The following is a 22,335-nucleotide window of genomic DNA, read 5'->3' on the forward strand; positions in this document are numbered from 1 at the left end:
ATATCGGGTAAAAGCTGTCCTGAACAGATATGAGGCCAAGGAGTCAGCGCCTTTTGCAAATATAACGTCTGAAAGAACATGGGGAAACGTCGCCCCGCGTTTAGGGAATCTGCCTAACTTCACGGAGCAGGGAGTTCCGCGGGGCAAGCCCCGCTGTCACCAAGCAGAAACTCGAAGTTGGCCCCAAAGCGAGAACGCAGCGGGAAAAGCCTCTCCTTTGGCCCTCCAAATGGAGATCGGGGGATTGGTAGAGTAAAATAACGCCTTTACTGCTGTGGGGAAGAGGGACTCCCGCAAAGGCTGGAAAACGAGTAAAGGCTGCTGGCGAGAGCCCGGCGTCGTGCCAGGGCTGCTGCTGCTAGTCTAGCCTTCGTTCCCGGAGATTCGCGGTGGGTGCTCCAGAAGACTCCCACCAGGGGTGCCAACTTGCATAAAATAATTGATCACATGACGGGGTGCACCCACACGATTTGAATGGTAATGCCCATCAACTTGGGGGGAGGGCCGACCCCCTCAAATATTTTAGGGTGGGGAGCGAAGGGACTCGGCCCCTAGGAGTTGGCTCCTATGACTCGCACCACCACGAGAGCTCGAGACAACGTGGGGCTGAAGCTACCTGGGGGCGGAGAAGCGATGAGGGGCGGAGATGGCGGCCCGAGAGCGCTTGATGCAGCCAGGATGGTGGGGTATTTTACGAGGGGAGAGAGAGAGAGACGCAGCAGCAGCAGCAGCAGCAGCAATCACCATTTCTGTCAATGGCTAAAGGAGGGAGGAGTCCAAGCTCACTGCGATTCCAGAGCGGCAGAGGGGCAGAAGGCCCTCTGCACATGTTTGGCGTCCTCGCTCCATCAGGGCGCTCTTTCCCCTCCCCTGTTCAAGGGCGCCGCCTGATTTGCAAACGGGACCCTCTTGCGGGTGCGGGGGGCTGCAGGTATGCAGAAGGTCAAGTCGGGGGCCTCCCCTGGCTCGCCGCGCTCTGCACGTGCTCAGGAGCCGCTCCACCATAGCAGGCTCCCCCTCCCTCCGTTTTGGGCCATGCGGTGGCAGCTCACCTGGGCGCGGCTGCGGCGGGTCTGTCGCCATCGCCTCCGGCCTCCCTCCGCTCTCCAGCGCTGGAGCTGCGTCGCGCTCCTCGCCCGGGCTGGAGAAGGAGAAGGAGAGGCGCCGCCGCCGCGCTCTCCCCCCCTCCCGCCGCCTCCGTATTTAAAGGCGCCGCAGCCAATTGGCAGCGTGTGGCTGGGGGGGGGGTCAACTGTCTTCGAGGACACACATACCCCGCTCCTGCTGTGCCTGGAGCTGGGGCAGAAACTTGGGGGGATGAGGTTTCACTAATCCCCCGTTCCCGGCTCTCAGTCCTGCGTCTAAAGCGCAAGGAGGTGGGAGCTCCTGCAGTTTCTCATAGAATTGTAGAGTTGGAAGGGACACCCAAGGCTCATCTAGTCCAACCCCTTCAATGCAGGAATCGTAGCTCAAGAATCCCTGACGGGTGGAACTCGGTGCGAGGAATCAGCAGTGCAGGCCTCCCGCAAACATGTGCACCCCTTTTCTACTGATTGGCCCAGTGGGCGGAAGACAAGACAGCCCCCCCGCCCCGTCGTTCCGGAAATGACTTTTTTCTCCCCCCCCCCCCTTTCACCTCTCCACTCACAAAAATTGCGTCGGGCGTTCCAGCTTCCTTCTGCCAGGGAAACTGAGGCAGGTCTCCATCTGCCTCACCTTTGCCAAAGGAGGAGAAGGCATCTCCGCAGCAGCAGCTATCTGGGAAAGAGATGTCGCTCTCCCTCCCACAAAGACCCCACCACCCCTCGACCCGGTGCCATTGAGGTAGCATCGAGGTCCAACCTCATTGGAAAACGGGCTTGACAGCAGCTGCCTCCCTCCGACCATGAGGTGGAACATAGGAAGCTGCTATACTGAGTCAAACCAGTTTCCTATCTAGCTCAGTAATAATAATATTTTTATTTATTTATAGCCCACCCTCCCCAGCCGAAGCAGGGCTCAGAGCGGCTAACAACAGTAAAAACAACACAGTTTACATAAAATCACAATCAATTAATTGAAATGCATTCTAAAATCAATTCATTCTAAAATCAATTCAGAGTCAAATTAATGGCAACCATTGGGCTAGAGTTCTATGAGGATTACAGAAGACTGTGCCTTGGCCAAAGGCCTGGTGGAACAGCTCTGTCTTGCTGGCCCTGCAGAAAGATGTCAAGTCCCTCAGGGCCCTAGTCTCTTGTGACAGAGAATACCACCAGATCGGGGCCACGGCCGAAAAAGCCCTGGCTCTGGTTGAGGCCAGCCTAACCTCCCTGTGGCCCGGGATCTCCAAGATGTTTTTATTTGAAGACCGTGAGGTCCTCCGTGGGACATACCAGGAGAGGCGGTCCTGTAGGTACGAGGGCCCTAGGTCGTATTGGGCTTTAAAGGTTAAAACCAGCACCTTAAACCTGATCCTGTACTCCACCGGGAGCCAGTGCAGCGGGTGAATGTGACCCCACGGCAAGGACCCCGTAAGGAGTCTCACCGCGGCATTCTGCACCCGCTGGAGTTTCTGGGTCAGTCTCAAGGGCAGCCCCACGTAGAGTGAGTTACAATAATCCAGTCTGGAGGTGACCGTCACGTGGATCACAGTGGCTAGCTCAGGGCGAGAGAGATAAGGAGCCAACTGTCTACACTGACTGGCAGCAATGGCTTTCCAGGGTTCCAAGCACTCTCCCAGCCATACCTGGAGAATCCAGGACTTGAATTTTGGCTGATGCTCTATTCCTTAGCTGCAGCCCTTCCCCCAAATGCTGCCCCCTTCCTCCTCTGCACATCTCCCTGCTTGGGGCACACACACACACACACACACACCAGTGTGGCTTCCATACTGACTACCATCACAGCTGCTGTAGGCTGTGGGTGAATCTCTTAGGGACTATCCACTTGGGTGACTTTCAAAGAGGTTTGGACAAATCAGTGGCTACTACGAGTGGCTGCTAACCATGATGCCTTCAGCTCTGCCTCCACAGAGATTCAGTAAATGCTTCTGAATGCCAATTGCTGGAAACCTCAAGGTGGGGAAATTGCTCTTGTACTCAGATCCTGCTGGAGGGTTGACCCTTTGGTTGGCCATTGTGAGAACAGGATGTTAGACTAGAGGGGCCACTGGCCTGATCCAGCAGTCTCCGATGTTCTCTGCTAACAGGGAGAAAAACCATCGTCCCAGCATCAGAAAAGGCTCCACACACACACACACAAAAATCAGGGTCCCTGGAAGAGACACTGCTGCAGCAGCAGCTGCCAAATTAAAAGCTGTGCATCTGGAGAGTCAATGGCCTGGAAGGGCCCCAGGGAAGCTGCTGCTGGAGAAAAAGGCCAGTGGCCTCACACAAAATAAAGCACTCCTTTTGCATTGGAAGGGTGAGCGGCTGAGCACCTGCCTTGCATGCAGAAGGTCCCTGAAGCTGGCATAGAACCCAGCTGGAGACCCTGCAAAGTTGCTGCTGCTGGCCAGTGTAACCAGTACTGAGCTAGATGAACCCCGATGGTCTGAATAGAATGAAAGGCAACAAGCAATCTATGTTCCTCTCCCTCCCTCCCTGGGCTGAGGAAATGCCCGTGCCTTTCAGCTCAGCAGCAAATGCCTGGTTAGCACCAGGAAACTAAAGCCCGCCGGCCCAGCCCAGCCTTTGGGAGAACACACCATCTTCTCATTCACACATTACGCTCCGAAGAGTCCAGGGCCTGGGCTTCGCGCTGCACCTGGCTAAAAATAGAACCTGCCAGTTATATCCATCTGCTGCAGCCTCTTCACCAGATGGAGGCTACAGCATTGTGGGGACGGGTGGACAGGCCTCTGCCCAGGCGCAAGGGAGAGGACGGAGGGGGACGGATGGCAGGAATGGGATGGAAAGCCAGGCTCTTCACCTTTTGCCAACACTCCCCTTTTACAGCCCACACCCGCCACAAACACAGAGAGATGACTATTGAGGGCTAGTAGCCACAAGGGCTCTGCTCTGCTTCCGCAGCTGGAGCTGCAGTGAAGAGTTGCCTTGCTGGACAGAGAAAAGGAAGACCTTTGCAAGCTAAAGGGACCCCTGACCATTGGGTCCAGTCGTGACCGACTCTGGGCTTGCGGCGCTCATCTCGCTTTACTGGCCGAGGGAGCCGGCGTACAGCTTCCGGGTCATGTGGCCAGCATGACTAAGCCGCTTCTGGCGAACCAGAGCAGTGCACGGAAACGCCGTTTACCTTCCCGCTGGAGCGGTACCTATTTATCTACTTGCACTTTGACGTGCTTTTGAACTGCTAGGTTGGCAGGAGCAGGGACCGAGCAACGGGAGCTCACCCTGTCGTGGGGATTCGAACCGACGACCTTTTGATCGGCAAGTTCTAGGCTCTGTGGTTTAACCCACAGTGCCACCCGCGTCCCATCATAGTTAAAATATGGGGCTCTCTCCCACAGGAGGCAGTGATGGCCACCAACTTGGATGGCTTTCTAAGAGGATCGGACAAATTCATGAAGGAGGAGAGAGAGTTCTCGATGGCTACTAGCTCCAATGGCTCTGCTGTGCCTCCACTGTCGGAGGCAATAACATTGCTGAATTCCTGTTGCTGGAAACCACAGGAAGGGAGAGGGCTCTTGTGCTTGCTAGTTTCCCTTTTGGGGCATCCAGTCAGCAACTGAGAACAGGGTGGGGCCCCTTGGTCTGATCCAGCAGGTTGAAGTGGTGGCTGGAGAGAGACCGGGCACTGTTTGCATTTTCAAGGGGGGTTCACTCATGTTGGAGTCCAGGAAGACTCAGGTCGTCCAAGCACTGGAGTGGAAATGGGTTTCTCTTGTAGCCTCCCCATCTCCTTAGCCTCCTCCCAATCCACCAAGACTTCTCCCTGTCTTAGGCCAAACTGGTGTGGGCTGGTGTGCCTCTTCCAAGAAGCTAGATGGAAAACTGAGGGCCTTTTGCTCCTTGTCTTCTTATTTCCTTGTGGGGACAAATCTCCTCTTCTCCTCCACCCCCCCATTTTGTTCTGCTCCGCTAACCAAGGACAGGAGAAACGCTTGTGGTTCTCCCATTTTGACACCCGCTCCTTTCGCTATTCAAAAATAAAGACCTTTTTTTTCCATGCCAGGGAAGACGTAAACATGCAATTCTGAAAGGGTTGGGCCTCCTGGGTGGCACTTCCTGCAGCATGTGGAGGCAAAGGAAGACAGAAGGAAGAAACCGCAAATGTCACAACCCTGAAGGGAGCTGCGGAGCGTAACAGACACCCCCTTGCAAAGACAAGAGCGCCCCAGTGACATGGAGCTGAAATATTGACAGAGCGAGGCCAGCCAAGGGTCCAAGCAGAGCGGGGAGAGACACCAAATGGCAGCCACGGAAGGGCCCCATCCCCACCCACTGGCAGACCACCTAAGAAGAGCCCTTCAGGATCAGGCCAGTAGTCCACCTAGTCCAGAATTCTGCTCTCGCAGTGGCTAAATACCCCAAAGAACCTAGGAATCTAGACAGAGTGCACCTGCACCTGGAGGTTCCATAGGAAGAGCCTGGCTGCTGGAGCCACCTAGTCTCACAGTGACCAACCACATGCCCTAATGGGAAGCCCCTAAGCAGAGCACAAGAGCAACACTCTCCCCTCCTGTGGCTTCCATAAACTGGTATTCAGAAGCAGTGCTGCCTCTGACTGTGGAGGCAGAGCATAGCCATCCTGGCTAGTAGCCATCAATAGCCCTCTCCTCCTCCTCCATGAATTTGCTTTACCCTCTTTAAAGCCATCCAAGTTGGTGGCCATCACTGCTTCCAGTGGGAGTGCCACAGTTTCACCATGCACTGTGTGATGCAAGACTCTTTTTCCCCGTCCTGACTGGCAAGGCAGCTGCTCACTGAGGCTCCTTGGATGGCCTTCTGCTCAGGGCGGGGCTTGCCTGACTTGCCGGTTGAGGGTGTGTCCTTTGGGGAGAAGTTCTGGGGCTGGGGTGATCCTGGGGTGCAGCCAGGTGGAGTGTCTAAGCAGAAGAGATGTCCCATGCTACCCATGGCATAGCATACCACCATACCCATGGCACCTGCAAGGTGGTAGCTCCATGTGGGTCATCCTTTGCAAACTCCCTCTGCTGAAGGCCAGGTTGTCATTAGAAGATGGCTGGGGGTCCCACCTGGCTTCCTCAGAGGCAGTCCACCACCCCACCACTTCCTGGCCCTCCCTCTCCTCCTCCGTAGCCCTCCTTGGTTTGTCTCCTCCGGATGCTGGGCTAACCTCTCCTTTTCTCTTCAGAGCCCACTGTGATGCGCACTGCAGCTCAAGTGTTTGTTTTTAATGCCTGGAAGCTGCCCAAGCGAATGACTCACAGCCAACTCCTCTGGTGGATGGAGGTGGAAGTCAATAGACTCCCCACTTCATTAAGGGTGGCCGGGATTAGGTGAAGATAGGCAGATCCCCCTCCCTCCTCCCTGTGTGTGTGGGGGGTCCGCCCTCCATTCCAAGCACTCTGCCACCAACCAACCAGCCACTGCCTCAAAGGGGCTTGCCTCACTTCTAACTGCTCAGATTATGACACAGAATATAAACTCCCCAGTCACAGGACAGACTGTTGCAATGGGGCATAGATGCGCCAAAGGAAGAATAGGCCTCCTGCATCAGAGAGAGGGTCTGCCTAGTTCACAATGCCAAAGAGCTGCTTCTAGGAAAGCCTCCAAGCAGGGTGTTAGCAAGGCAGTCTTCCTTAGCCACTGCTCCCTACAATAACCGGCATGCAGAGGTAGACTGTCTCTAAAGCTGGAGGCTCCATTTAGCTAACTAGCCTAGATGACTTTTAAAGAGGATTGGGCAAATTCATGGAGAAGGCTACAGCTACTAGCCACAATGACCTGTATGCTCTGCCTCCATGGTCAGAGGCAGCAATGCTTCTAAATACTGGATGCTTGGCAGACCCCTTTAGAAGAAAACATATGCTGAGAAGATGGAGGATGCTTTTGAACATGAAAGACCAGAACCTTATGGGAGATGCTCAGCATGAAACTGCAGACAAGCCCCTTTCTTCAAGGGGACCCAGAGTAAGCGGGGTGGACTCAAGAAAAGAAGCCCACAACAGCTTTTTTGACCAAGTTAGTTAGTTGGCTTCAGGACTCGACCCAAAACAATCTGGCAATAAAACAGCTGGGACGGTGACCCAAAGAGGCAGAGCCTGGCTCTCTCCCTTGGCTCAGATAGCAGCAGAATCAAGCCATGCCTTAGGTGGGGAAGTAAAATGGACACAGAATCCACATGCAGGGAGTCCATCAGCATTCCTGCCAGACCTGCTCAGTTCAACAGGGAAATGTCCCAATGGGTCATGGCCAAAGTCACCGTCATTGCCTCTCAGGTGCTCAAGAATTTGACTTCCTTGAGCTAAGAATCTTCAGGCAGGCCTTGTGCTTTCTGAAAGGACAGCAGGAGCAGACCTCACAAAAAGACTCACTGTGAAATCGTTGCAGTGAGAAGGAACCAATGAACATAGATAAGGCCTTTTGTATTGCTTATGAATTAGGATCCCAACTATTCCAAATAGGAAAAAAGGACAGAACTCTTTCTCAACAGGACCTCTGCATGACCTAGGAGGCCACCCTCTGCGAGGAGAGAGGGACTCTTCCTCCTCCTCTTGATCCAAAAATGCAATCACTTTGAACTTTTTCGCAGCACCCTCAGGGTTGACCCTGGTTCCCAAAGCAATAATCGATGCAGAAACATCATTGCACAAAAATACAGACATGTGAGTATTGTAAGAAGCTTATTTAATAAATTTGGTGAGTTCCCCCCCACATTCAGAAAAAAACAGAGTATGAAAATTTACCAGTGGAATGTACAAAACCTTTCATAAATACGACCTTCATACAAAGAGGTGATGTTTGGTAGCTTGACAAACTCCTGCAACAGCGTACTAAATATCTGATTTATTTTATTTCATCTTGAATAAGTTCTTAAAGTAAACCTTGCAGAGTCCCAGTGCCTGGGGAAGGGAGCCTGGCACTCCCAGAGGCGGAGAGAGGTCAGAGAGGCAAGCCTGCTCCCACAGAGGTGGAGAAGGTACCAACCCTGAAGGAAGGAAGGGTCCCAAGATCTCACAGGACACAACATGCATTTCGCAACCAGAGCACACAGGTTGCCTCAAGACTTGAGTCAATGACACCAGGTGTGGGGGCAGAAAGGCCATAGAAGCAGAGCCTGTGCAACCTCCCCCCTCCCCCCCCCGCCAATGGGATCCCAGTGGATCAGCTTCTGCACCCCCTAGATGCCCACTCTTCTGATGGAACACCCCAGAAGGACCCAAGTGTGACAGTGGGCAAAAAGAGAGCCATTTGTTCACAAAGCCTGGCTGGGTGGAAACTCTTCCTGGAACAGCTGACATTTGACTGGCACCTCAGCTAAGCAGAAGGTGCCAGACATCATTCACTTTGCTTAGCCATCATTATACTCCCTGCTCCCATGCCCAGACACCCTTCCTGAACAAGGCGAACACAGCTGGAATTGACAAGACACCACCCCTGGGATGTTGCCCATGTTAAGCTCCCACTCCACACAAAGAGAGAGCCCTTCCTGACAAGTCCACGACCACTGCTGCAAGGAGGAGGCCACCCAGCCCAGCTCTGCTGGACCAGGAGAAGGAGCAGGAGGCGAGTGCTGCCTACTCAGCTGCCTCCAGGAACTCCGAGGTGAAGACAGCTTCTGCGTAATCCTCACACAGGCCCTGCAGCTCCGTGGCTACGTCCGCCAAGGCTTCCTCCGTCAGCTCCTCGGCCAGGCTGCAGGGGGAGAAGCAGGAGGGAGAGACAGTCAACAGGTAGGGCTACAGGCACAGAGGACTGCTGCAACTCAGCCACAATCTGCTTGCTGGGGAGGGATGCCAGAGCCTGCAAGGGTCCCCTCCTCAAATGACAAGGAAGGAGATTCCCACTAGACTTCCCTTGGAAGGGATCCCACCAGCATGTGACACAAGAGCAGGGAGTAGCCTCTGTCACACCCAATTGGGTATTGTTCTCCCTCTCTCCATTTAATCCCCGCAGCAATCCTGCAAGGTTGGTTAGGCTGAAAGGCAGGGACTGATCCCCAATGTCACACCTAGTGAGCTTCATGGCAGAATGACGATTTGAACTCTGGTATCTCCCAGGTCTCAGTGCAGCATGCTAAACACTATTCCACACGGGCCCTCGCCTAAAGAGGACATCACAAGAATGGCCACCCCAAACCCCATTTTTCATTTCAACCCCCCTCCAACTAGGAAGCAGAAGCCCCATTTATCATCACAAAGGGACAGATTCATACGCAGATGTAAAAACAAAGGGGGTTAGGCTAGATGACCCCTGGTGTCCCTTCCAACTCCACAATTCTAATTCTATTGGGTAGTGGCTGTAGGGAAGGTTCCCTCCCAGAATTCTTTGCTTTTTCTTTCGCCATCAGCCCTGATATAGAGCTTCTGGAAAACTAGAAAGCATCCCTGCTATTTTGTGACCTAATAAAGGCTTAATAAAGGCATTGCTGTGATACAGATATTGGATCCTTCTTTGGCAGTGCATGGTGCGCCCCCTGGTGTCGTCATGAGGAATCCCAATGGATGCAACACAAGTGAAAAGAAGCCTTGTCAAGCAGACTCAACTCCTCCTCCAGTACCTCTCTGCGATTCGCCAGGGGTTGAAGCTGCCCACTGCCTCATGGGAGATGCACCTCAGGTGCTGGTTGTATCGAGCACTGTAATCGTGAATGCTCTGCAGCATGTTCTTAGGGACGGAGAGGAAGACGCCAGCCTCCTTCCGGCGGGGATGCAATGACGAAGGCGGCAGAGTCCCATTCCTGGGCTCCAGGAGCTCCTCCATCCCAGCACTCTCTTCCTCCTCCTCTGCAGCACTGGAAGCACAACCACACAAAGTGAGTGGCCATTCCTTGGCACGGCAGGAGCCCCAAAACCAGACCCAGAAAGCCAAAGACCTAACTGGAGAAGTGTGGTGGTTGGCCACTGTGAGAACAGGATGCTGGACTACTAGATGGGTCGTTGGCCTGATCCAACAGCCAGGCTCTTCTTATGTGAAAGCTTCAGACTCCTCCCATGTGGTTCTTTCCTCTGCCTCTCTGGCCAGCCTCCCCTTTGGGCCAACAGCAGCAGCCCCTCCTGACACCAATCGTGTCTTAGCCCCTTAGGTGCCCCAGCCTGCCTGTGGTCCCTTCAGCACTGCTGCATCCAGGACCCTCATCTCCCCTACCTCCTGGACCCTCCAGGGGAGAGAAGGCAGAAGAATCTACGGAAGGAGGGCTCCTCTCGCTGCCACCCCTTCCCACACCATGGAAAAAGCTCATCTTCCTCTTGTGAGTGTCCTTAGTGGCTACCGTGGAAACCAGGAATGGCAGCGTGGTCTTGCTCTGGCAGGTGCCTTCCCTAGTGACCCCCTTTCTGCCCCTCCTTCTGCCCCAGAACCCAGCAGCAGAGGGGTACCTTGAGCTGCCTTCTGATCTTCCTTTCCAGCTATCACATGACCTCTAGGCAATTAGAATATTCATAAACATTCCGTGACTCCCCGGCAACCCACCCAGCCAGGTGGTTTTCAGCCCAACCAGCAGCGCTGATGCATTTCCTGGATCCTCTACTCACTTGGTGTCCAGGGGTCTTTCCAGTACAATGTCCACTTGGGGCTCTGGGTGACTCTCCCGCCTCGTGATCTGGATGGGATGGGGAGTCCCAGGCTCTTGGCCTGCTTCTGCATTTTCTCTCTCTGGGCAGTGGAGAAAAAAATCAGGAAGATGAGAAACCGTCTGCTACAACCTGGGGAGCTTTGCACACCTTTCCTCATCTGCCTTTCCTGTTCCCACATTCCCAGGGAGGCAAGTTTTTCTTCCTCTCTCATAACACTAGAACTCCTGGACATCCAATGAAGCTGAACATTTGAAGATTCAGGAAAGAGAAAAAGAAGGAGTTATTCATGCAGCACAGTTACTCTCGAATTCCTTCCCACAGGAGGCAGTGATGGCTTCCAACTTGGATGGCTTTGAAAGAAGATCAAATTCATGGAGGATAAGACTACTGATGGCAACTACCCATGATGGCTATGCTCTGCTTCCATAATTGGAGGCAGTAATGCTTCTGAAAAGCAGCTGCTGGAAATTGCACAAAGGGGAAATTGCTCTTGTGCTCCAATCCTGATTGAGGGTTTCCCATAATGGGTATCTGGTTGGCCAATGTGAGAACAGGATACTGGACCAGATGGGTCATTGGCCTGATCCAGCAGGCTCATCTTATGTTCTTTCCAGGAATCATCACCTCATGGGCCACCCGCTCCAACCCAAGAACCACCCCAAGAAGCCAGTTTTCCTCTTGCAAGTCAGAGGTGGCACAACAGCAGCAACACAACCTCCAATACATGTGAAAGGAAATTGAGAAGCACACAGAGAAGGCAGGGTTGTTCCTTGATCTCTTGGCATCTCCTTGCCTGTATTTTTTTTTTGGGGGGGGCTGTCTTCAGTCACCCTCTGCTCCTTTATTTCCTACAAACCCCAAAACACAAAGCCTGACACTCACCCCATCTCTCTTGCCGAGTCCAGAACTCAGCATCAGAGTAAACAATCTGGTGGTACCGCCTGCGGACAGCCTCTTGGGAGCGCTGCAGGACAGAAAAGTTAATTCATTAATTCACTTCATTTATATCTCATCTTACTTTCCAAGGAGCCCAAGGTGGTGTCCATGATTCTCCTCCTCATTTAAACCCCACAACAACTCTGTGAGGTATGTTAGGCCGGGGAGCTGTGACTAGGCCCTGGTGTCAAGAGGTAGGGCGTTTGAAAAGCACACTGCCTCACTGCTTTTGTTCAACGGTGATCTATCACTGTATGTGGAGACTATGCATACCATCAGATCCTGTTTGATAAGACTGTGTTTTGCAGAGTTTTGTAGAACCTTTCCATGAAAATTAATAAAAAACATTTAACCAAAAACAGGGAAGGGATTGTCTGCTATGGGGCAGGGGCCTTGGTGTTAAGACATCAAGCATGGCTTCAGCCATTACCTCCGTCCCCGACACACACAAGAGCAAGGCTGCCCCATTCCAGGATGCTGCTGCCTTCCATGCCAACCAGTTCTCAAGGGCTTTTATTCAAGAAAAGCCATGGGAAGCTCCCCACCCCATAGCCTCTTCCTTCTCAAAGGAAAAGGCTTGAGCTCCAACACACCTCAATCTCCTCCATCCTTTGCAGCATCGCCTCCAGGTCAGAGGGGCTGGAGAGGGTCTCAATCTCCTCACGCTGCAGCTTGGCAAAGTCCTCCAGACCTGGACGCGGGAGACCAACAGGAGCCTGGCAATACACAAAGCAAGCGTTTGGAGCAGAATTCTCCCCACCCCGGTTTAAAGGGAGGCCCAGATCAGCCCCCACCCTGCCCCACCTCAGGCAAGGCCCATTCACGCGCAGGCACCTGCCTGTCAGGCCAGCTAGACTCTCTCCTCTCTCTTCTGCCTCCACAGATGTCCAGAAGAGGCTCAGAGGAGCAGGGATATGGGGCTCAAGGCCACTGTGGACAGGCAGCAAAAGGGGTCTCTTTCGCCCAGGTTGCACCCGGGCCTTGACAATGAAGGAGGACACAAGGAGCTCTCACTGTCAGGGATCCCTGCACTGCAGGAGGTTGAACTAGATGACCCTTGGGGTCCCTTCCAATGTTGCACCTCCATGATTCCACCAACAGTGGGCCAAGTAGCAAAACTTTCTCTGCCATGCCACATCAGCCAGGCAAGAGAGATCCCTCCATTTCCTGGCTCTTGTCCTACCTTCCCAATATCCTGGCAGGGCAGCTCCTTCTGGCAGATGTTCCTTTCCAAGGAGCGATTCACCTTCTAAGGAAACAAGAGGACACCGCAGGACTTCCTGCACAGTCCCAGACCCTTCCTGGCAGATGTGTTGTGAGGCTAAAATGCTCCTCTGAGTGGGCAAGCAAGTGATTTGGCCAATCCCCCTAGCCCCTTATAAGAGTCAGGCATGACACCTATTCCAGAGCCAGGCTGCCTATTCAAGGCAATTATCCAGGCCTTCAAACCCCTAAATAATTTGAGGCTCCCTGAAGGGCCACCCAACACCCACCAAGCCCTGCCTGAACTTGAAGAGCAGCCCCTGAGGCCAAGGGCTCTGGCCCACCATTGAAAGAGTCTCTTGGGAGCCAGGGAAAAGTCCATCTCTGTGGTGGGGGCATCCTCAGGAAATTTGTGCCCCCGCTATCCTTTATGAAAACCCAAAAGCAAGTATTTTTCCAGGCTGCACTCAGGTGATTTGGGGTTTTTTTATTTTTGAAAACCATGCCAAATATTGTAGCATCCTTTGTAGCTTTTACTTTTATTTCAACACTCGGAATCTTAATAATGCTGCATTTGCTTGGATTGCTGTAATTCACCTTGGGAGGAGACAGACCCCAGAAATTGGGCTGGGCATCTGTTAAATGAGAGATGCGGTGGAGGTCCTCAACAGGAAGTGATGTAGAAGACTGTGGAGTGGGGATGAGGGTGAAGGTTCCTGGCTGCTGCCTTACCTGCGCGTTTGCCAAGAGGGGCTCCAGCCGCTCCCGGACAGCTCGCTCCACCGTCTCCGCTATCTGGGCTGCAGAGGCACCATCATCCCTGGAAGCATTGCAGGGAGTTCAAACAATGGAATTCATAAGAATTTGGCGTTTCATGTTTACCACTTCACTCCCACTTGGGGTTTTTGACCAAGGCTGGGGTCTATTTCTCCACCTCCCTACTGTTCTCTCACTGAGGGGAGCCTTCAAAATTGAACCCAAAGCAAGAATATTCCCAAGACAGCTTCCCTCCCAGTTGACTCCAAATTTAGCATGAGAAGTTTAGAGAAAGGGAAATCCACCAGAGGAGCCCCAAGTGAAACAAGATCCCAGGTCAACCTGAGCATTTCCTTTTCTGGGGCTGCTCGACTCTTTTCTTCCACCTCTGCCGCCTCTCTCCCTGGCCTTGGCTCTCTGCCTCTGGGACTTTTCTCCGAGTGCCTGCAAGGAATTTTGGGTTTGGGCAAGAGAAGGGGGGGGGGGGAAGAGAGAGAAGCAATTACCATTACTGGAGTCGTGGTTCCAACCTTGAAAAGTTGGGCATTAGCTGTAGCTAAAGTTTTGCATCGCACACTGTACAATGTGTGGAGTCCAAAAGTGCTACCTTCCCCAAACCTGGTACCTTCCTGATGTTCTGAACTACAACTCCCACCAATCCTGGATAGCACAACCGAAGGTCCCGGGTTCAATCCCCAGCAGCATCTCCAAGTAGGACTGAGAAAGGTCCTGAAACCCTGGAGAGCTTCTACCCGCTGTTTACATAACACCAAGCTGGATGGACCAAGGGCCTAAGCATCTTCCTAGGGAAGGGCCACAGTCGCTCCCTAACAGAGCCTACACGTTGTATGCAGATGGTATCAGGTTCAATCCCCACCAGCATCTCCAAGGTATGACCTCTGGAGAGAGACCCCTGTCAGGAACCATGGACGGCCCCTGCTGCCAGGTAATGCAGAGGAGGCTGAGCTAGATGGACCCAGATGGCCTGGATGTGGGGCAAGGTCTCTTCACACATTCCAGCAGGTACAGAAGGGGCTGCTGTGTGCTGCTCCCTGCTCAGGTAACCTGGCCAATTCTATCCCGCACCACTGCCTCAGCAGAGATGCTAACCTACCTCTGAGGTGAGGCCAGGGGGGAGGAGAGGCTGGGAGGCACCCAGGGGACCCGGCTATCGCGGGTGGGCGGCTTTGTCTCCTTGAGCCGGAAGGCGATGGTGGGCTCCTGGAAGCGGGCCTGCTTGGCCTGATGAAGCTGCACGCTTTTTGCCCTGGTAGGGGGCCTGTTTCCCTTGGGAAAAATAAATAACAGTAAGAAAAAAACCCATGTATTTCCAGACAGCTCAAGCAGCTCTTCTTCAAAACATGGCACGCCTTTCACCTCAACCACTGTAATTCTGGAGAAGTGAAGGCCAAGACGTGACAGCATGGCAGAGGTAGTGTCTGGCAGCTCCCAAAATTAAGCCAAGAGACAGGGCGGATGATTATACGTCTGCCTACCTGCGGTCTGGTGGGGAGCAGCACGCCTCTCTTCTGGGGGGGCCTCCCCACCTCAGGGCCAGGTCTGGTCTTCACATGTCCCAGTGCCTCCCACTTGGCCTGCCCCACCACCTCTCGCTCCGGAGGGGGCAGGCCCTCCAGGGCTGCCATGTCGCAGGGACTGCTTCGATTGTGAGGCACCAGAAGCCCATCAGGTCCTTCATGTTCATCTAAAGGCAATGATGACAAGGCTGCTTGAGCATAGGAACTGGAAGCTCTCAGGGGCAGCTCCCAAAGGCTGCATGCCATGGACAGGCAGCAAAATCTATGGGGTGCATTTTCCTGGTTTCTCTCTCCTGGGCCACCCCACCTCCTCTTAGTTCCCCAGCGCACCCTAACCTATAAAAAGCATGATTCAGATTAATGATCTGCATGACTCACTAAGAAAGGTAATAACACATTAAAATTCAAAACAATAACAATTAATTGCACGTGTTTTCAAAATGAATTAATTAAACAAAATCATTTTAAATGAAGCAAGATTGCTGAACTTGATCCAGTGACGAGACTGAGAAATGATATGATAGCCATCTTCACATATCTGAGGGGCTGCCACATGGGAGATGGAGCGAGCTTGCTTTCCGCTGCTCCAGAGGGGAGGACCCAACCCGATGGCAATCAAATGGCAAGAAAGGCAATTCTAACTCAACATGAGGAATAACTTTCTGTCGGTAGGAGTTGTTCAACAGTGGAATGGGCTCCCTTGGATTCTCCTTCACTGGAGGCTTTTAAGAAGAGGGATGGCCATCTGTCATGGATGCTTGAGATTCCTGCATAGCAGGCGGTTGGACTAGATCCCTCCCAGGATCCCTTCCAGCTCTACAATTCTACGATTCTATACCAGCTTTTAGTCACTGTCACTTCCAGCACGCCCCCTGCTGCTGCCTTGCCTCTTAGTGCCCTCCTAGGGAATCCCACCTCCAGGGGGTGCTACTGTCAACTTTGGAAACCACTGCTCTCTTCAAAGAAAAATGTATTTCTTTTTGCAAACCTCCCTCCGCAGTCAGCTTCCCCTTTCTAGACACCACAGTTCGATCACAGTCCACAAACCATCAGTCACAATACCGCAAAGTTGGGCTCGCTTGGGAATCCCTCCCTGCACCTCTGCCCACAATAATTATGGGGGGAAATGCCCAGATGGGCAAAACAAGGCCTTAGCAGGGGAGATCACTGCTCAAACATGTGCAAACAGGCAAAGCAACCAAGCCTCTTCAGACTCAACAACCAGAAGACCCACCAGGGAGGAGCCTCCTGGCCACTGGCGGCTTTCTAGGCTCTGAGGCAGCAGCTTTCTTCTCTCTCTTCAGCCATCGGTTTGTGTCCATCACAGAGGCGGCTTGAGACGTAGAGAGACTCCCTTTCGGCCCCCCTTTCTTGGGAGACTCCTTCTTGGACAGCAGAGAATCCAAATCCTGCCATGACAATTTGCACCTCAGATTAAACATGCAAAATGGGCTCATTGCAAAGCTCAGGCACACCCTCTCGTGATCCATCTCCGAACAGAAAGCCCCTAAACAAGCCACAGGGCTTGCCAAGCAATCCTGCACTCAAGCTTGCTCTAGTATTCAGCCTTAAGAGAACTTTAGTTAAGTCCTTGCAAGTTATTCACTTGATGAAAATGCCTCCAACAGCTGCCTAAATATCAGATACTAATCTAGAAACGGAGGAAGCTGCCTTACATGGAGTCAGATCAATGGCCCATCTAGCTCAGTACTGCCAACACTGACCGGCAGCAAAGCTCCTCCAGGGTTTCAGAGACAAATGCACCCCCAGCCCCACCTGGAGATGCCATTGGGGGTTGAACCTGGGACCTTCTGCAGGTGAAACAGCTGCTCTACCACTGAGCGGCAACCCCTCTGTCTAATTTCAGCTGGTAACCAATTTCAGAGAGCTGGGACTACAACAGTAAAAGGCCAGTTCCTAGTCCATTCCAAGTGCAACTCTGGAGCATGCAAAGTAACACACCTCTCAGCAGTGCCCCATCTGAGGAGTGGAGTTACTGGGCAGGGTTACCCAATCCTTAGTTGTTAAGTGACATTTTTACAACAGCCATTTAAAAAACAAAGGCTGTAGCAAACATCCCTTCAAAACAGGCTGTCAGGAGGTGATCTCAGTTCTTTGCATAGCCACAAAAGAGGAGGTTAAAATAGGCATGGTGGCCGCTCTGTCCTTGTATCCCAAACCTGGAGGCCATGAAGTGATGCCCTCCTTCCACTGGCCCCGGACTGATTTGGGGGGGGGGCTGGATTTTCCCATGGGAGGCAGAGCTCTTCATCTCCCCCTCCTCAGCCGCAAATGCTACACCCCCCCAACCAAAGGAGCAATGACACCTGACCTCAATCTGCAGCAGGAGGTCAACGACTCTGTCGGGAAGGGAGGAAGAGTCTGTCTCGAGGCGGGCGGAGCAGAGGGAGAGCTGCCGGATGAGGTGGCCCAGCTCTTTGCAGTGGGCTGGGACTGGCTGCTCCTCCGGCTGGTCAGCAAAACGGGAGGCAAAGACCTGCAGGGCTCGGACGGCTCCCCGGTGGGCTGCTGCCAGCCTGGCCATGGCACGTGACTGCATCACAAAGGGAAGGAGGGTGAGAAAGAACTGAAGTTAGCTGGGCAGCCATAAGGAGAGGGCTGCTCTGAGCCAGGGCTCTTTTCCAAAACTGGAAAGGTTGACTTACTCTCTGCTGCTCCAGAGGGGAGCATTTGAATGACAAGAAAGGAGAGTCCAACTAAACATTAGGAAGAACTTCCTGATGGTAAGAGCTGTTTGACAGTGGAAAGATCTCCCTTGGAAAGTAGTAGATTCTCCTTCATTGAAGGTTTTTAAAGAGAGATTAGGAAGCCATCTGTCAGGGATTCTTTAGCTGTGAATCCTGCATAGAGTTGGAATAGATGACCCTTGGGGTCCCTTCCAATTTTGTAATTTCTGGTCAAGGAGAAAAGCCAAGGATGCAAGAGCTTCACGACAACACCAGAAGCAGAAGGTAGTACCAGAGGGGAAGTCTATCCCTAGCTGAATAGGATCAGAGATTTTCGTCTATTAAGCACATCATTTTTATTCTTTGTCTCTTTTCTGTTGATAATAAAATTCTTTTAAAAGTGAGGTGGTTACAGAAGAAATCTGCCACAACGCTTTTGAGGAGACTCCAGCCTGGCCTGCATCACTGATCTTCCCACAGACTCTCCAGGGCAATTTCCATCTCTTACCTTCTTTGTGTGCTTTATTTTACGAGGGCTCAGCTTCTCCAGGTCGTCTTCTATTTCTTTTACCTGTTTCAAGAACGTTGCAAACAAATTAGGTAGAAAAATCATGAGGAAACTTGAATTCAAAGTGCTTGGTTTGCTGGTTCAGGTGAGAAGTTCTGACATCCAGAGAAGTTTCTGCCCAAGGTAGGCAGAGCTGAAATCCAGGCCGCCCCACCCAGCTCTACAGGCCCCACAACTACCAGCATGCTGTCCCCTGGGGCTTGTTCTGACCTGTTGCTGGAGCACATACAGCATCCGGGCAGAGCGCACGGCCTGCTCCTGCCTCCGGATCTGGACTCGGCGCTCTTCATCAGGATCCAAAATTTCCTCACTTCTCTCTGAGGGGGAAAAATGTTTAGCAAACATAAATGAGGGGGACAGATGTGGAAATTTTGGAGAAGAAAGCAGAAAAGGCTGGCACAAAACCCCCAGTCGAGAGGGAAGGGTGATGAGAGACACCTTCCTCCCAGTTGGACACAAGGCTGCCTGGAAACAGCTCCACTTCCAGAAAATGTCCCAATGGCACTTTCCCCTCGCCCAAGGCAAAAAGCTAAAACTCAGCTCAAGGTGGCAACTCTGAGCTGCTTCCCCAGGAGGAAATGTGAAAGCAGCTGTCCAAATTTGTTACTATGTTGTTATTTATTTATTACATTTATATGCCACCTTTTCCTCCAATGAGCTTAAGGTGGTAGTGCATAGTTCTCCTCCTCACCACAACCCTGGCAAGGCAGATTAAGCTGAGAGATAATGACTGGTCCAAGCCATATAGGGGGATTTGAGCCCTGGTTTCCCAGGTCACAGTCTGACACTTTGACCACTACAAGCGACTTCCAATTTACGCAAATTTAACTTTTGTGCGCAGGGAGCCAGAACGTAATGCCTACATAAATGGGGAGCATTCCACTACACCTCCAGCTCATGAGGAGACCTTCCCTAGAGCCCAGAGGGTACATCCTCCAGACTCTGGAGAGGGACTCAAAAAGCATTGCTGCCTCCAATCATAGAGGCTTAGCACAGTCATCATGGCTAGCAGGCGTTGAGAGCCCTTTCTTCCATGAAGTTCTCTCACCTCTCCTCACCAGTTCATCAATCTTCTGGATGTAGTTCTGAAGCTCCTTCTGCAGCCGCCTGACCTCCAGGGTGCTTCTGTCTTCCTCCCTCTTGAAGGCTGGGGGAGGCCCAGGACCCGGATCACGGGTGGGGGGTGAGTCAGAGAGAGAAGGGTCCGACTTGACCCGGGAGGGTGTATAGAGGTAGACCTTGGCTCCAGAGCTGGTAGTTTCCACCTTGGGGCAGTGGCCCGGCTGACGTCCAAAATTCAAGTGAGACTTTGCAACTACACTGCCAGACTTCTTTCCCTGAAGGGAGGTGGCCAGAGGGCCCTTCTCCCCCTTGGAGAAGTGCTGCCTCACCTGCTCCTCCAGGTGCCGTCGCTTCATGTCCCTCCTGGCCAGCTGCACGGCTAAGTTGAGCTTCTCTTCAGAGACAATGGAAAATGCCATGGAGCCCTGTGAGCTGAGCCCATCGCCAGCTCCTGGATCCCGTCTAGCCTCTGGCTGCGCCAGCTTCTCTATGATGATTGGGCGAGGGTTGCTGTAGCGGACAGCCAAGTTCTCTGGCAGGGCAGGAGCATCCCGACTGAACTGGAGCTGTGCCAAACATTAAACAGCAAGTGTCAGCATGGGGGGAAAGGTACAAGTTTTGGGCCCATCACCCACTTTTTTTAAGTATATCATTCTTTTAACTTTTTGAATGTCTTATTCTTGCTAATTTTTCTTTGTGATAATTCTAGTGTTTTATCTTCATTGCAAACTATTTTGAGGCTGTTTACAATCAGGTGGTGTATAAGTTTTATAAACATATCGCAAAAGCAACATGCCCAACTAGTTAGGCCAAAGAGACCTGGCAGGTTGGCACCCGAATCACAAAGCAAAGGCATCGCCCAGTACCTGCATCGTACTCTGAGGGGCTCTTCCATCACTTTTGTCTGGCTGTAAATGAGATGCTAAAGGAACACCGACCGCTGCTGGCTTCCTCGGCCCCATCACACCTGACAGAGCAGTGCTCTCTAGTCATCTATGAGGGTACTGCTGAAATACTGAGAGGAAATGAAAATATAAGAACTGACACCAGAATGCATTATATCTCATAAACGATAAATATCTAAAGGGCGGAGCTCAAATGGTCTTTTTTTATATATGACATGGTTTTGTTATACAAATATTAAGGCACATGACCACTCAGTGCCATCAACATATACAACTATCTGTCTCATTTAAGACTAAATAAAACCTTTAATCTCAATAACAATGGAACTCACAGGTGGAGAATACAAATAGTAAAGATCTACAAAAACGAAGTAAAATGAGTTTGTACTTTACTTCCTCTTTGGAGCTGTGCTATATCTTTGTACTTTTGTCCTCCCAGGCTGTGACACTTTATGGTTTAAATCAGTTAGATTATTAGTTCTCTTTCTATTATGCCTGCACTTATTTTGCTAACTCAATTAAATTTAAAAAGGGAAATGGAGGGGGAAGAACTGCCACCAGCATATGCTCACTTTTCTCAAGACTATTCTCTTACTGTTCACCTTTCAGGCAAAAGAAGATACAAATTTCCTAAGCCTGCCCAGATGCACAACCCACTCTCCCAAAATGCTGCCTCGGCACATAAAATGCTCAAAGGAGAAATGGAAATAAGGGCTGACCAGGTACAAAGGAAAAGAGCACAAAGAGGCTGGTTGGATCTCACCAAGCTGAGCCCAAACAACAACTAGGGGTCCCTGGAAAAGCCTGCAACAAGGAAAGCATGAAGGCACAACCTCTCCTGTTGCTTGCCTTGGCTCCAGGGTCTGGTATTCAAGAGGAAGGCTGCCTCCTGCACTTTGTATAGCCATTAAGAAGAAAAGGAGAAGTAGGAAGAGAAAGCAACATTGCAGAGAGCACCAATAAAGATTCCTTCTATACAATTCCATGAGAAAGAAGGTGCAGGTGGCCTGCAGCTCCTCCTGCCCTGCCCCTAGCATTTGTGCCTGCTCAGTTACCAGATCTGTGGAAGGGCTACTTTAAGAAGAAGCTGGTATCCATGTCCCACAACCTCACAGTGCACAGCAGAGGGCTCAAATGGACACAAGCAACAGGCTGATTCCTCTCTGTGTGGGGCGGGAGGACAGCCAGTACTTTATTCTGGGCCCTCCTGAGCAGAAGGCAGAGCCTGACCACTGTCTCCCCTGCAGTCTCCCTGTCTCCCCAGCTTATCAGAAGTTGCAGGCTACAAAATAAAGACAAAGGCAGGCAGCCCCTCTATATGGAGGCAAAGTTGCCCCTACTGTATCCCATGCTGGTTGGACTACATAGGAGTCTTCGGTTGGCTCCTGCCCCCTAAAAAGTTGCCCGGGGATCTGGGAGCTCCCTGCTTGACCTGGACTCCTGGCTGCACATGGGCTGCTTCCCTCGAGAGCCTAAGAGGTCCCACGAAACTGGGGAGCTGGAAGAGGCCAGGGCCTCTGCCGCCGCCCGGCCACCCACCCACAGGGTCGCTGCAAGCTCTTCGTGTCTCCTGACGACGGACAGCTGGTGAGATGGCGAGTGCGCAGGACGTGAGGCCCAGCACCCTTGTGCTAGCGCAAGCAGATACAATACACCCCACTGGGTCAACCGGGCGAAACAGCACAAACTGGCCGGCTGAGGAAAGCGGAGGGCACCTCCATGCGCAGGGGCAGTCTATCTCTCTCCCTCTCCCTCCTTCGCACGTACCAGGGAGCCCTGCGGCCAATGGGTGGGGTGGCGAGGTGTCGGGCCCGGCCTGCCTTCCTCGGTTTCCCTGCCGAGGCCGAGGCGGACCCCACCAGCAGTAATGCCGCCGCCACCGCCGGGCGGCCGAAGAGAAACCGCGCTATGGCCGACGCCGCTTCCCTCTTCTCTCCATGGTTTCCCTGGGAACCGCGCGCCGCGAAGGCCGCCGGGAAACGGCTGGGAAAGTACGGGGGCCGACGAGAGACATCCTAGAGTACAAGGGAAAGGAGGA

The 22,335-nt window shown here is 52.5% G+C and overlaps 2 protein-coding genes across 2 annotated transcripts in view; both read right to left on the reverse strand.

The window, feature by feature from the left end:
• PITPNM3 (PITPNM family member 3) overlaps positions 1-1,177 on the reverse strand; it is a gene marked incomplete at its 5' end in the record, with an annotated part of 67,957 nt that extends 66,780 nt beyond the window's left edge. Inside the window, one exon of the mRNA XM_083588412.1 lies at positions 1,053-1,177. Coding sequence (XP_083444538.1) covers positions 1,053-1,083 — 31 coding nt within the window. The remainder of the gene's footprint in view (positions 1-1,052) is intronic.
• Positions 1,178-7,737: 6,560 nt separating this feature from the next.
• On the reverse strand, positions 7,738-22,264 carry KIAA0753. The gene is made up of 17 exons (XM_083588519.1): positions 22,065-22,264; positions 20,259-20,407; positions 19,379-19,958; positions 18,541-18,647; positions 18,271-18,333; positions 17,408-17,629; positions 16,310-16,484; positions 15,034-15,242; positions 14,652-14,824; positions 13,880-13,981; positions 13,514-13,601; positions 12,762-12,827; positions 12,172-12,294; positions 11,525-11,606; positions 10,601-10,721; positions 9,628-9,861; positions 7,738-8,762 (listed from the first exon to the last, which is right to left on the reverse strand). The coding sequence occupies exons 2-17, from the start codon at positions 20,352-20,354 to the stop codon at positions 8,645-8,647; spliced, it is 2,559 nt and encodes an 852-aa protein (XP_083444645.1). The 5' UTR covers positions 20,355-20,407; positions 22,065-22,264; the 3' UTR covers positions 7,738-8,644.
• Between the last annotated feature and the right edge of the window lie 71 nt (positions 22,265-22,335).

This window comes from Podarcis filfolensis (genome assembly GCF_964270895.1).
Source record: "Podarcis filfolensis genome assembly, chromosome: 15".
NCBI lineage: Eukaryota > Metazoa > Chordata > Lepidosauria > Squamata > Lacertidae > Podarcis > Podarcis filfolensis.

Excerpts from the sequence above, each read along its gene's own strand:
- KIAA0753 (XM_083588519.1), bottom strand. The coding sequence starts at position 20,354 with ATGGGGCCGAGGAAGCCAGCAGCGGTCGGTGTTCCTTTAGCATCTCAT. Across the intron at positions 15,243-16,309 it reads GGCCAGGAGGCTCCTCCCTG|ATGAACATGAAGGACCTGAT; the intron begins GTGGGTCTTCTG and ends CATTGCCTTTAG. Across the intron at positions 12,295-12,761 it reads CCTGCCAGGATATTGGGAAG|GCTCCTGTTGGTCTCCCGCG; the intron begins GTAGGACAAGAG and ends GTGTATTGCCAG.